The 12,955-nt window shown below is 36.6% G+C and overlaps 1 protein-coding gene across 1 annotated transcript; it reads right to left on the reverse strand.

Moving 5' to 3' along the window:
* Positions 1 to 6,943: 6,943 nt before the first annotated feature.
* On the reverse strand, positions 6,944 to 12,453 carry LOC107752574 (taste receptor type 1 member 1-like). The gene is made up of 6 exons (XM_016568579.1): positions 12,272 to 12,453; positions 11,838 to 12,135; positions 10,967 to 11,710; positions 10,500 to 10,712; positions 8,364 to 8,484; positions 6,944 to 7,878 (listed from the first exon to the last, which is right to left on the reverse strand). Exons 1-6 carry the CDS (start codon positions 12,451 to 12,453, stop codon positions 6,944 to 6,946), a joined length of 2,493 nt encoding a protein of 830 aa, XP_016424065.1.
* Positions 12,454 to 12,955: the final 502 nt, after the last annotated feature.

Below are 12,955 nucleotides of genomic sequence, written 5' to 3' on the forward strand. Positions count from 1 at the left end.
ATAATAATGTGATTAAGGTGTGTACATGTCTATACTGCACTTCAATAATGCGACTAAAATAGGAATACTCCACATGTCTTAATTCGATTTGTGTTTACTTTGAGTATGACTTTAGTCAGATTAAGGTAATCAAAAATCTATGTTTACATGGTAGATTCTTAATCAGGGTATTGTCTTAATCGTGTTAAAATCGGAATATTGTTGTCCATGTAAACGTACTCAATGACTTTTTTGTATCTCATGAATTAGACTTTATTTTTATGATAGAGACTTGGCTTAAACTGTTGCCATGGGTTGATTTTTACCCTGTGGGTTAAACGTTTGAAATGTTGCATAAATTACATTTTACACATGCTTGTGTAGCAGTGTGGGGTGGGTTTTCCCCTTTATTTGTTTATCCCTTATTGTAAATGAGTAATTGGGATAATAAAGGTCTGTGTATTTAAATGCGTAAGCAGGAATCATTAGAACGTAGGTGTTGTCATGCCCGCCCTTCTTCCGGTAGGTGAGGTAGGTGGCTGACGTTATACGCAGAATCACTCGATTTAGTGTTTATAATATTGGTTTGTTCTTTTCTTTGAAGTGGTCGCTGTAGTCATTCCTGTCAAGTCTCCTGGGAGTTGTGTCAAGCTCTTGATGAAAGCTTGTAGGTAGGAAGGCTATCGCAATGCTATGTTTTTGGTTTGATTTTGTTTTGTTTAGTTGAATTATCGTTTTCTATTGTGTGTTTTTAGTGTAACATTTGTGAAGGCCTTTTAACATCTTGATGTTTGTTGATCCGTGGATTTGAGTATGTATGATTTAGTTATTGTTTTATATTAATTGGATGAGTTTCTTTTTTTCATTGGCATGTTTTGTTTTGCAGTCTTCCGCAGCTCACGCGGTGGTTAACGGCGGGTCGCACTGCTGTTTTTCTGAGCTTGGTTTGTTATTTTTTTTGTAATTATATTAGGATTGTGTTTTCATTTTGTTTTTTTTGTTTTGAGATTTCGGTTTGATTAGTTTGAATCGGGCCATTTAGGCTGCGTTGGTACGCTACTGTCTAATCTTGGGTTTGTTGCCAGAGCGAGGTAGGACGCTGTACTCCATTATCAACTGATGTTGTCATTTATTGTATGTTGTTTTCTTTTCTTCTTATGTTGAAGGAGTAATTAATATTTGTACCAGACCCACAAATGTTTCCCTTTTTTTCTCTAGTTTGAGCCAAGGCTGAGTGTGCTGAGGGGGAGTCTAGTCACCTGGGTGGAGCACACGGTTGTGAGTTTGCAGCATGAGGTTTTGAGCCCCTCTTCCAATTGTTTGCTATGCACACATGTGTGGTTGAGAGCACGATTTCTTTCAGCTAGTTTGCCACCCCTAAGGTAAGCTTTAGCCTTTTTTTGTAATTAACTTTTTTTGTGTGTGTTATACAGTATGCATATCTTTTGGTGGGGAAGGTACAACATTTCTTTAGTTTAGCAATGTTGATTTTGACTTGATTTGGCCTTCGCATATAAATGTCTGGAAAACTGTAATTTTAATCTTGTGAGTTTTAATATTATTGTTATAATAAGCTTGCTAGTGTGTATATGGTGACTATGATGAATCTGGATTGATTTTTTTTTCTTAATAAAAGTGTTTTTTTTTGTTTTTTTTGTTAAATTGGACAACACGTCTCTGTTATTTTATTGTACCACCAAACCTGTGTCCCTTTTATTGTATTTCCTTGGGTGCAAATCCCAGGGTGGCGTAGTCATTATCATCTGAATCTAACCAGGAAATACTGCTCTGGTCACACTTGTATTGAAACATTTTGCATTCTACCTATGATAAAACTGTGCTGTTAAGTTTTGTGAAGGAGGGCCACTGGTAGGAAGCTTTTTAACTGTGTTTATAATCAATATGCATAACAGTGACTGTAAAATATGTATTTTAGGCAGGGCCGTGCAGAGACCTTTGGAGGGGCAGGTGCTCAAAGGATAAAAGGGGCACATGGAACACGGCTTTAAATAGGGCTGTGCTTCTTGCTGATACGTTTATTGAAACGGATGCTTCTGTATTGATAAAGCAGCAAATGCCGTGACGCAGTTTTGAAAAAGAAACACAGAACAGGAAAGACCATTTTAAGTTTAAAATTTAAATATTTTTTTCTTTGCACCTCTTAATTACTCTGGAATTAGAAACGGAATTATATTATTGATGATATTATTATTATTATTATTATTATTAAAGATAATAAAAACAGGGCTGATAAGTATAATTTGGAGGATGAGAAAATCAGTATAAGCCTGTTTTACCAGTGTTGTGATAATTATTTTTAAGGCACTCTACGTTTTTTAAATAAATACTGTAATAATAATAGTTCAAAGTATGAATAGTTTTTAGTCAGATAACATAAAAAAGACAAAACCCCTCGACACCTTTTAAACTTTTCCCAATCAAACAGCAAGAACGAAAGAGAACAGGCACCATTGTTTATATTGCTGTGTGTAGAACTACGTTAGCTGCATTTTTTATATTTAATAAATATTTAATTTTAATAAAATATTTTTATTAAACTTTATTCGGGTGGGTGTGTTCACGTAGAGGTTTCTAGATTTAAATCTAGATTTAAATTCAAAGAGACAGTATCGATAGTCTTTGCATGACCTGACGTTTTATTCATATCCAAAATGAGGAGATGTGAATATCAGGAGCGCTGAACTCTCATGCAGTGTGTGTTCCTTTCATTCATACTCGAAGCCGGAGGGCGCTCTCGCGCAGAAACTCCAAAACAGACTCAATAGCTTATGACGTGCAGAAAACCCCTAATATGAACAAAAGCATCCGGCTATCGCTGTAGCTGAGCTGAATAAAAAGCAGAAACGATTTACTGATGAAACGTGAAGACAATAAACACACGACTGCAAAAATATATGGTTTATGTGTGTTTTTCAAGTTATCTCCAGGTAATATAAACTATATGAAAAATGCAGTACTGATTGACATATCATTTATTATAGAAACTATAAAATACATTTCCTGCCTTATTCTGTGATAAAAATAGGAAAAAGGTGTTCGTAGTAGCACAACACTGGCAACCGTGGACATTATTGAAGGCATCCTGGCAGCGGCGCTAAATTACTAAAGGTGTCTGCGTGAGGGATCTTCCCGAAAGAGATGGTCAGGTGAAGGGTCATCATGTGGATTATTTTATTTAATTTTGCTAATAGTTAGATTGGGCATTCCTTCACAAAAGGGAGTTTAATTACCAAATAAAAAATTGCCTTGACAAAAGGGCACTTTGGACATCAAGGGGAAAAGGGGCTGGTGCTCAAGCACCCACCCACAGGATGTTGCTGTTCACTGGTTAAAATATTTATAAGAACAACCCACATTGTTACTCAAACATCTTTTTACACAGAAAACAGCAATTGTGAAATGCATGAGATTTCCTTGAAAACTTTTCTTTGCACTCAACAGAGCAGTTTGAAAAGTTAATGGAAGATTTGTTTTAGAAAGGGGACTTGAAATTAAATACTGAGGAAATGTTGCTGCAATAAAAATGTCCTTTCTTACCTGAAACATTCAATGGTCTCTGGGAACAGAAGTGTCACATGTTTGAACTTCATAATATAAGTAATCTCCTGTCAAGCTAAACTCAGATTCTTAGCAGGAAACTTTGAAAAAGAAACAATTATTAAAGGCCAAAAAGAAGTGTAAATTCAGAAGCATGGTGTAAGATGGACTGCTGGTCATGAAATCTGTGGCAATTATTTTAATGGATCAAGCCTTTTTCACAATTTGCTTACGCCACTATTCACTGATACAAATGACAATTTCCATATCTAATCTCACAAAGTTTACATCAATCTCTTAAGTAGAGTGTTACACCACATCACAAACAACAGTTTGTTTTGCTGAAGGTGAAATTGGATGACCATTTGAAACTGAGAAAATGATAGTGCTTGGAGGGATCAAACAGGTTTACAGGTTTTCATAATGTAAAATATTGAGTTTCAGTTGAATAAATGATTGAATGTATACAGCAAGGCATACATTGCTTATGCTAATGTGCCAGAAACACATGCTTTTTCTGCTAGACCGTAAACACAGTCTTGTTGCTTCCACGTGATATACAGTTTTGATATGTATATCTACATATCTGAAAAACATAGTAAACATTGTAAATAGCACTTCTAATAAAATCGAATATGTCTTTTGCAAAAAGCGTTTTGTTCTACACTGTCTCAAATACTGTGCAAAAAGTCATACAATCGTTCACTAAAAAAATGGAACGAGAAAGAGGAAGAGGCAGAAGATAATGTCAGCGGCCTCTCTTTCTGCTTTGAATGCTGTTTGGCGAAGAGACCAGATTCAGTCATACAAATCAAATTATGTGGCCAAATTCAAATGGCAGGATAATACCTGTTCTTACATGGTGTGCAATCTGACCTGACCAGGTCACAGTACTTAAAAATCATATCAGCATTTGTTACATATTTACATTTTCTTACACGCGGTGACGAATCAAGCCTCTGTGGCTCCCTCCGATCAGCACCAGAGGGCTCCTTCACCCAAGTACTGATTCTTTCCCCTGGACTTTCTTTTCGCCTGGTACTGATTACCTGCACACCTGATACTCATTCCCTGGACTATTTAAACAGCTCCAGCCCACTCTCTTATTGCGAAGCCTTATTTTGCTGTGGCTGGCAATCATCTCCTGTCTATTGGTTTTGTTCTGTGTATGACCCTGGATTGTTTACCCTGTTTCGACCCTATGCTGCCTGCCTTTGTGATTCTTCCTTGTAAGGATGGGCAAAAGAAGCTTCATGATGAAGCACTGAGGCTTTACTCTGATTGTTTCGGGAAAAGATTCAAAGCTTTGAGAGTGTCGAAAACATCTCGCCATCTGGTGGTTAGTAAAAAATAATGCAGCCAAAAGCCTGTGAAAGACGCTTTGTTGGATGAAGCAGTCACCACACATTCCATAGACAGTTTACATAGTTTCCATACATAGTTTCATGTTATGTGCTCAAATAAAAGCCTACTCTGTGTGTGTATATGTTGAATTTCTCTCTGTGATAAATTCATGTACCCATTTAATGCCAGTGTGAATATCAATATGATGTAATAGAAGAATAATGTACAAATGTCACATCACTACTTTCTCGTCCACCTGGTTATTCTCTGCTTTGTCTGCTATCTGCCCTGACCCACTGCCTGTCTTGTGATTACGCTACTGTTTCGCCTAGAATATACCTGACGCTGGTGTTTGAACTCTGCCTGTCTGTACTACCAGTAACTCTCTTAATAAAGATTTCATATTGTATGATGTTTATGCACATGTGTTGACATATTACATTTCAAAATGCGTATAAATTGACAGTGTCAGTTAGTGTCAGATTGTCACCCTTCCCCCAAAAAATATATTATTTATAATATAGTATAGTATTCTGTGAACCGTGTGCATCCAGTTAAAATACTAATGTTCAAAATATAAGAAATAGGCTAATCAATCCTTAAAAATGTATTCATCATTTTGAAAGGCTTTCTACATTTATCCAAGATTTTGTTAAATCTTTGATTATTATTAAATTGGTGGCAAATGTTCTTATTTGCTAGAATGCTAAACAGTAGAATTGAAACAATCATAAATTCATAGGAACAGGAGATAAACATCTCCATTACACAATTTCAGAAAATCCATGGCTTTTGACACAATATGCGTTACATTTTAAAATTTGCTTACCTTCCACCTGGGCGATATGACACAAATCTTATTTCATGGTATTAGAAATTTTATTTCATGATAACGATATATATCTCAATATATTTTATTTTATTTTTGTAATTAAAAATAAGAAAAAGAAGCAAATCACAAAAGCAATAGAACAAATAAACATGAAATAAACTTTTAATTTATTCAGCTACAGTAGGCTAGGTTTATTTAACATAGTAAGAAATATTACAGAAATTTAATAAAGTGGCAAAATAAAACATTGCACAGTCTTCACTGTACCAATCAAACATGAACTTATTAAAGATCCAAAAGTGATTCAGTCAAGTGCAGTGAGTGATTAACATTAATGACAGACAGCAGCAGGTAAAAAAGGCTGCTGTCCCTTATAAACCAATTGCATGGGATCCAGTATACTGATACACATCCGGTTCTCACCCAACTCTTTACGTTTATTTAACACATAACTGACTGTGTTTATGGGAATACTGCACACAACGGGCATTTTGAGATAACTGTGTGCGCATTTGACCATTCAAGCACAATAAAACACAAAAGAGATCTGTTTTCGCGATCACATGCTGTCGAGAGAGGGGCTTTCAGTGTATGCGCTTCGGCTGTGTGTCAGTCAGCGCGAGCAGCAGATTGAGTTCTTTTTCACTGCTTATTGCACTTAATAACTCTATCAAGTGCGTCCCACTCTTTATTTTCTCATTCATGCATGTTTCCTTATCACTCAAAGGTGTATATAACTTTTAAGTATAGCACTGTTACGCAGATATATTTGCATACTGGTAATACACGATATAATCATGTTGGAAAGATCACGCGTGGTTAGTTCTTCATCTGTGCGCTCCGGTTCAAAAAGGTAGGGTAGGGTGAAAAACTCTCATCTCATTTTCTCCTCCAACTTCAAAATCGTCCGACATCGCTGTTTTACCTTTTTTTGTAAAGGGTGTTTGACTTTCTTTGCACATTCACTTTGTAAACACTGGGTCAGTACCTCCAGCTACGTCACGCGTGACCTTTCCAACGTGACAACGTAATGCATGAAGTCGAGCTAGTGCAAGACGAGCATTTGTGGTTAAAAAAGTATATACATTTTTACTTTATTTTCGACTGAAGAAAGAAAGACATGAACATATTGGATGACATGGGGGTGAGTAAATTATCAGGAATTTTTTATTCTGGAAGTGAACTAATCCTTTAAGAGTTAACTTTCTATAAAAATACTAATGTCCGAGTCTAGGTCCTACTAATGGTTTGGGTGTAATTCTGAATAGAAGTTTGAAAGTATGCAGGAGTGTTCTTTTGTGGTTGGAATATAATGATGTAAGATTTTGGTATGAAATAACTGAAGAGAATTCCATTTATACTGGATACCTGGGCCACTGCATTCAAAACGACAATGTATTTGCTTTTGAGAGTGAGGTATGCTGTGAAATATGCAATCCAGGTCAGATAGTACAAAATTAGACTAAATGTTATTGATTTGGCCTCATTGTAATTTTTCGGCAGATCTCTTCCCATATAAGAAAACAATAGACACAGGAAACCAAGAAACCAACTTATAAACATGACTATGGTAAAGCATATAGTGTTCCCCATTTCACAAATGAGCATAATTTGGTCTTTAAAAGTCCATGAGTCAGCGATGAGTTTGAAAGGATTGACAGTCATCCAGATCACACAAGAAATGAAATTAATGAAAGAAACAAATGCAATGAAGAGCCTCTGGCCATTGTGTTTTACCCAAAGGCTGTGCAACTTAGGGAACTGAGCAGCCATTTTAAAAACAGAAATAATTTGAAAGGAACGGACAGTCAAACAGGAAATACAGACAGTGAAGAAATATGCAAATATGACATTTCTCAGGAGGCAAAATCCAAATGTTGGTTTTCCAAAGAAAAAGAACACACTTATGCTAGACATAATCAAACTGGTCAACATGAGGAAACACATGCCGCCACCAGCAGACTTCACCACTGGTGTGTCGTAATTGTAGGCAAAAAGGCAAAATATGGCAATAAGGAGAATAATTAGGCATGCAGCAGAAACCATGACAATGATGGAGGGGACTTCTGTGAACTGAGGATAGACAACAGAACGTGTCTTACATGTTGTGCTGCCCTCATCAGACCATTCACCCTCTGCACAAGGAAAACAAGTATAAGGGTCCCCTGAAAAAAAAAAAATGAAATAACATAAATGTTTAGTATAGTATTTTGGCAAAAGCAATAGTAACTGGATGTGGGAAAATATTTTGTCTTCAAATCACACTTCAAATAGCACCATAACTCCAGTACAGTATTATGGTGATGGAATGGACTGAAGAGGGATATTCCATTCCAAAAATGAACCCACACTCATGTCATTCCAAACCTATTTGACTTTCTTTGGAGAAACGTAAAATAAGATATTCTGAAAAAAGCTGACAACCAAACACTTTCCATTGACTTTCACTGTATGTGCAAAAAATACAATGCAAGTTGATAGGAATGGAAACTATTTGGTTAACAACATTCTTCAAAATTTCTTTTTTTTGTGCTCTGCAGGAAAGTTTGGAATGACATGCGGAGGAGTAAATGATGACAGAAATTTTGTTTTTAGGTAGACTCTCCTTTTAAATATCAAATTGTCATTGACTGCCACCTGAGGTACTTACGAGAAAAATCCGCATAGCTGTTAGGCGGGCATTTTCTACACGTAAAACAGCAACTATGAAAACCTTCAGTTTGTCTTGAATGTCCCACCTTACACTCAACAGAGCAGTTTGAGAAAGGAACCTTTAACAAATAGGAAAATGTGTTATTTAAAGTTATTTTTTCTTTAGCAGTTTTACACATTTCTATAAACTACGATCAGTGCTCTCAAACAACACAGCCTGAAAATGTCTCAGGTTACGTATGTAACCATGGTTCCCTGAGAAGGGGAACGAGGTGCTGCATTATGGAGTTGATACTATGGGGAACTCCATCAGTGTGACCGGTGTCTGAATCACATGCCAATAATCATTGGTAGAGTAGTCCATGACGACACAAGCGTAGCACCTATGAGTTTAAAAGGGCACCTGCAACACACATCATTAACTCTGAAGGAGACATGCAGATAAGCCCTGGGCATGGCAATGAGACAAAGCATCTCAACAAGGCTATTAGGGAGCAAGCTACTGATGGGAGCATTTTCAATACAATCACCCTACAGGTGAGCTTCTAATCCATTTCAACAACCTAGATTAATTAGGTAAGAAACCTCATCAGAATCAGAATGTGGTTTATTCGCCATGTGTGTGTAAACACACAAGGGATTTGTGTACCCTGACTTAAGTAAAGGCACTTCTCCAGTACTCACTATAGTTAATGGTTAAACTATACAATTCTATAATGACAAATAGGGACACCATCTGCGATCCAACTCGCCACTTTGTAATACTGATTGTCTGGAGAGACCTATAGAAGCACCTTAACAAAGGGGAGCATGTATCCCTTCTTCAAATCCCAACATCAGCTGGGGAGGGACGTAAATGAAAGAGAGAGAGAGTCTCACCCTGCTCTACCCTAAGGGTTACTTAAGCAGCCTACCAAAGGGAGCATGCAAGGTGCTAAAAACATTAGTAATTAGTGCTTCACACTACATCCTTCAATGTTGCCACTCCTCCAAGTGGGACCCCAATGCACCTGGGGGAGAGCAGCTTAAACCCTGCCTTGAGTAAAGGCACTCTACCTAAGACCCGATTTAGCTAGTGCTTTGTCTTTTTCGTTTAAGCACTAGACCATAGTATGTGACAGATAACAAGGAGGGACGCCTCTAGGCGAACTTCCTCTACTGATTAGCATTGTCAAACCAGGGCCATAGTAGAACACCCAACCAAACGAGAGTGAAATTCATACTTTAAGACCCAACAATAGTTGGGGAGGGAGATAAACAAAGTAGAGAGAATTAAACTGACCACCAAATTTGTTCACCTTGCATCAACCCTTAGGGCCATCCAAGGGGAGATATGTCCCTACCACTATTCAGGCAGGGAGACAAACAAGGATCCACTTACTCCATTGGCAAGGTGGGAGGTATAAAAAAGCACACAAACATATATATGGGGAGACAGAGGAGGTGCCTCAACTCTCTCTTTATCTAATTCCTCACAATTGGACATGTCACAATTAATCAGTCAGGTTGGAAAAGTGACTTCCCCAACCAACATGAAAGCAACAGAGCTGGCAGGGAATGCTCAAAAGGGAAAACACTCCTGTCAGACTCCTCACCCTGTGATTACTGGCGTGTTTACATGTGCTTCAGACACCAGTCACAGTGATGGCATTCCCTATAGCGTCAACTCCACGACGCAGCGTTGAAGTTCCACTTAAAAAGGGAACTGAACACAATGTAATTTTCATAAACTGACTATCATTTGCAAAACACAAATTACAATTACCTCAAACACACAAAAATCTTAGATCTTGTTTTTAGAACTGTCAACAGACAACTAAAATAAGGCCATATAGTCTTTATTGAAATGGAAACAAATATCTGCTGCATGGGTTAGTAAATTAAGACTGAATGGAAATTCTTTGTATTTGAAAAATGGTCAAATATTTCATAGCCCAAAGAAACACTGGGTAGAAGTGTGGTGGAGTTATTAATCTCCTCAACAGCAAACCTTACTCACTCATCATGACGATAAATTCCTTTTGCTAAAATAGAAGTCTGTTATTTGGAGAAACATTTAAAACTGATTGACAAAATTGTAAAGCTAAATGTTTAGAATAAGGCTCAAAATAAATAAATAAATAAATAAACGTACAGAAACTTTGTTATGCCATGGCAGGAGAGAGTTGTTGATGGTAAACGTAATTTCTGCTTGTTTCTCATATGTGCCCACCGTCTCAAACTGTGGAGGATTCACATCAGTGCGCCAGAGCACAACTTTATAACTGATGGCTGGATCATAATTATCATCATATTTCACCTGACGGCCATTGAGTGGAAAATTCAATTTCTTTATCTCTCCAAGAAGCTGTAAATTGAGTTCAAATAAAAAAGACAAATATTATTATTAATATTATATAATAAAACATTAATATAACATTAAAAAATATGTATTTTGTTTTACTCATTTATTAGATTATACAATATAAATAAATAAATAATGTAAGCAATAAAACAATATAATGTACAACATGTAGTTTCATAAAAAACTAACTAATATAGATTTTTTTATTAATTAAAACATCAATAATGTATTTGAAATAATGATTCAACTTTGCTTACCATATATGGCTTGGTCATTGTATTTTTCTGGCATTCATTGATGTCACACTGCAGAACTTTATGTAATGCATGAGCTATCGTATATATGGCAGAATAGACGCCAAAGGAAAATGTTGGATTCTCGTTTATAATCTCCTCTGCAGTCAGCAATGAGCAGTAATGACAAACTTGATTACATGTCTTACTCTTGACTTCATCCTCAGCATCATTATGGCCAGCATTAGATGTTCCTCTGGCTTTATAGACAAATTCATTAAATCCGGGCAATGACAACAGTCTCTCTGTAATGCCAATGACTGTGCCAATTTTCTCAATTCCTGGCTGTCTTGGAAGCTGTTGATCCAAAGCCCATGTTTGACTTGCAATCCATACTTTGTCTCGGATGTTGTTCGCTATGGCTGCTTTGATAAATTTGCTTGCATATTGTGTCAAAGCAAAAACTACAATGACATTGATGTTGAGCTTATCAATCTTTTTAAGCGTTAGACTGTAGTTTGCGTTTAGACTTAGACCCTCTTGATAGGCCAAACAAATGCCAGTATTGTTTATATACTTATTAAACAGCTTTAGTCCATCTGAACTGTAATCATCTTGGCTACCAATAAAGGCAACCCAGTTCCATCCAAACCACCGCATGATGTGAATAATCATCTCTATCAGGTCTTTGTTGCTAGGGATTGTTCTTACAAAGGAAGGATACTGAAGTTTATTGCTTAACGCATAGGCAGAAGCTCCATAATGCACCTTTGAGAGAGAAAAAACAGTCATATATGTAGTAACATACACGTGGTAGACACATAGTCCTACGTGGTAGGAAGCAAGTGTGTAAGTATTTTATTATGTATACTGTATAAAAAGAAAAATAATTTACCATTGGTATAAGGTCCATTGTGAACAGTGGTGCAATAGTCATAGTTCTTGTGCTTCCATATGGTCCTGTTAAAGCAATCACTTTAGGCTGATAGTTGTTGAGTTTTTCTTTAGGTTTTATTGAGCCATTCTTTGTGATGAAACGTAAGGCTGAATTGAAATTCTTTGTATTAGAACAATAGTCAAAAATTTCATAGCCCAGAGAAACATTGGGCAGAAGAGTGGTGGAGTTATTAATCTCCTCAACAGCAAACCTCATTACTTGCAACATGTGATAGCCAGATTTTGAAGAAATGTGCCTTGAAAACAGAAGTGAGGAAGTTAATAGCATGTAATTGAATATTCCGTTTAGCAATGAGGACTTTGAGGAAATGCTGCTTTAATTTAAAATACTGTGCATTCATAACCCGAGACTGGTAAAAGATCCTTGCTTACCTGAAACATTTGGTGGTCTCTGCAGAAAACAGAGTTGTTTCCTTTTCAATTTCATGTAAAGGGAAAAGGCCACCCAATAAGTAATCTCCCTCCAAGCTGAAGTCTGATGCTGAGCAAGAACTTTTGAAAAAGAAACAATTGGTAAAGCCCACAAGCAAAATGTAAATGCTACTGAGAAGCATGGTTTAAGATGAGCTGTTGGTCCTGAAACAGAGATGTGTAGTGGCTCGTTTGAGATCAGTCAGGCTCATACTCTAGACTTAATTTTCTTAAAACACATTTTAATTTGCTTAAACCACCATATTCACTGACACAAATGTCCATTTCCATATCTAATTCACAAAGCATGTCAATCATTTTTTAAACAGAGCATTACACCACAAACATCTCCTCATACATAACACATTTTTGAATTTACAAATCAAACTTAATGCCCTCCCTGGAGGCTGAAAACCAATGCTGAAATAGGACTTCAAATGGACAAGGAAAACAGCAACACTATCACTGTTTGCATAAGCTTTAAATTTTTTAATGTGTGTGTGTTTAAGATAACCCATATATTTAAATGTTTTTACATATCTGACATTAATCTAGATTTGTCACCCACAAGTGTCACATTAAACTACCACTTCTAATAAATTATATCAGGACTGTGCAGCACCTATGCTCTATTATTTTGAAATA

Source organism: Sinocyclocheilus rhinocerous, unplaced genomic scaffold (assembly GCF_001515625.1).
Source record: "Sinocyclocheilus rhinocerous isolate Xijiao unplaced genomic scaffold, SAMN03320098_v1.1 scaffold1102, whole genome shotgun sequence".
Taxonomy (NCBI): Eukaryota; Metazoa; Chordata; class Actinopteri; order Cypriniformes; family Cyprinidae; genus Sinocyclocheilus; species Sinocyclocheilus rhinocerous.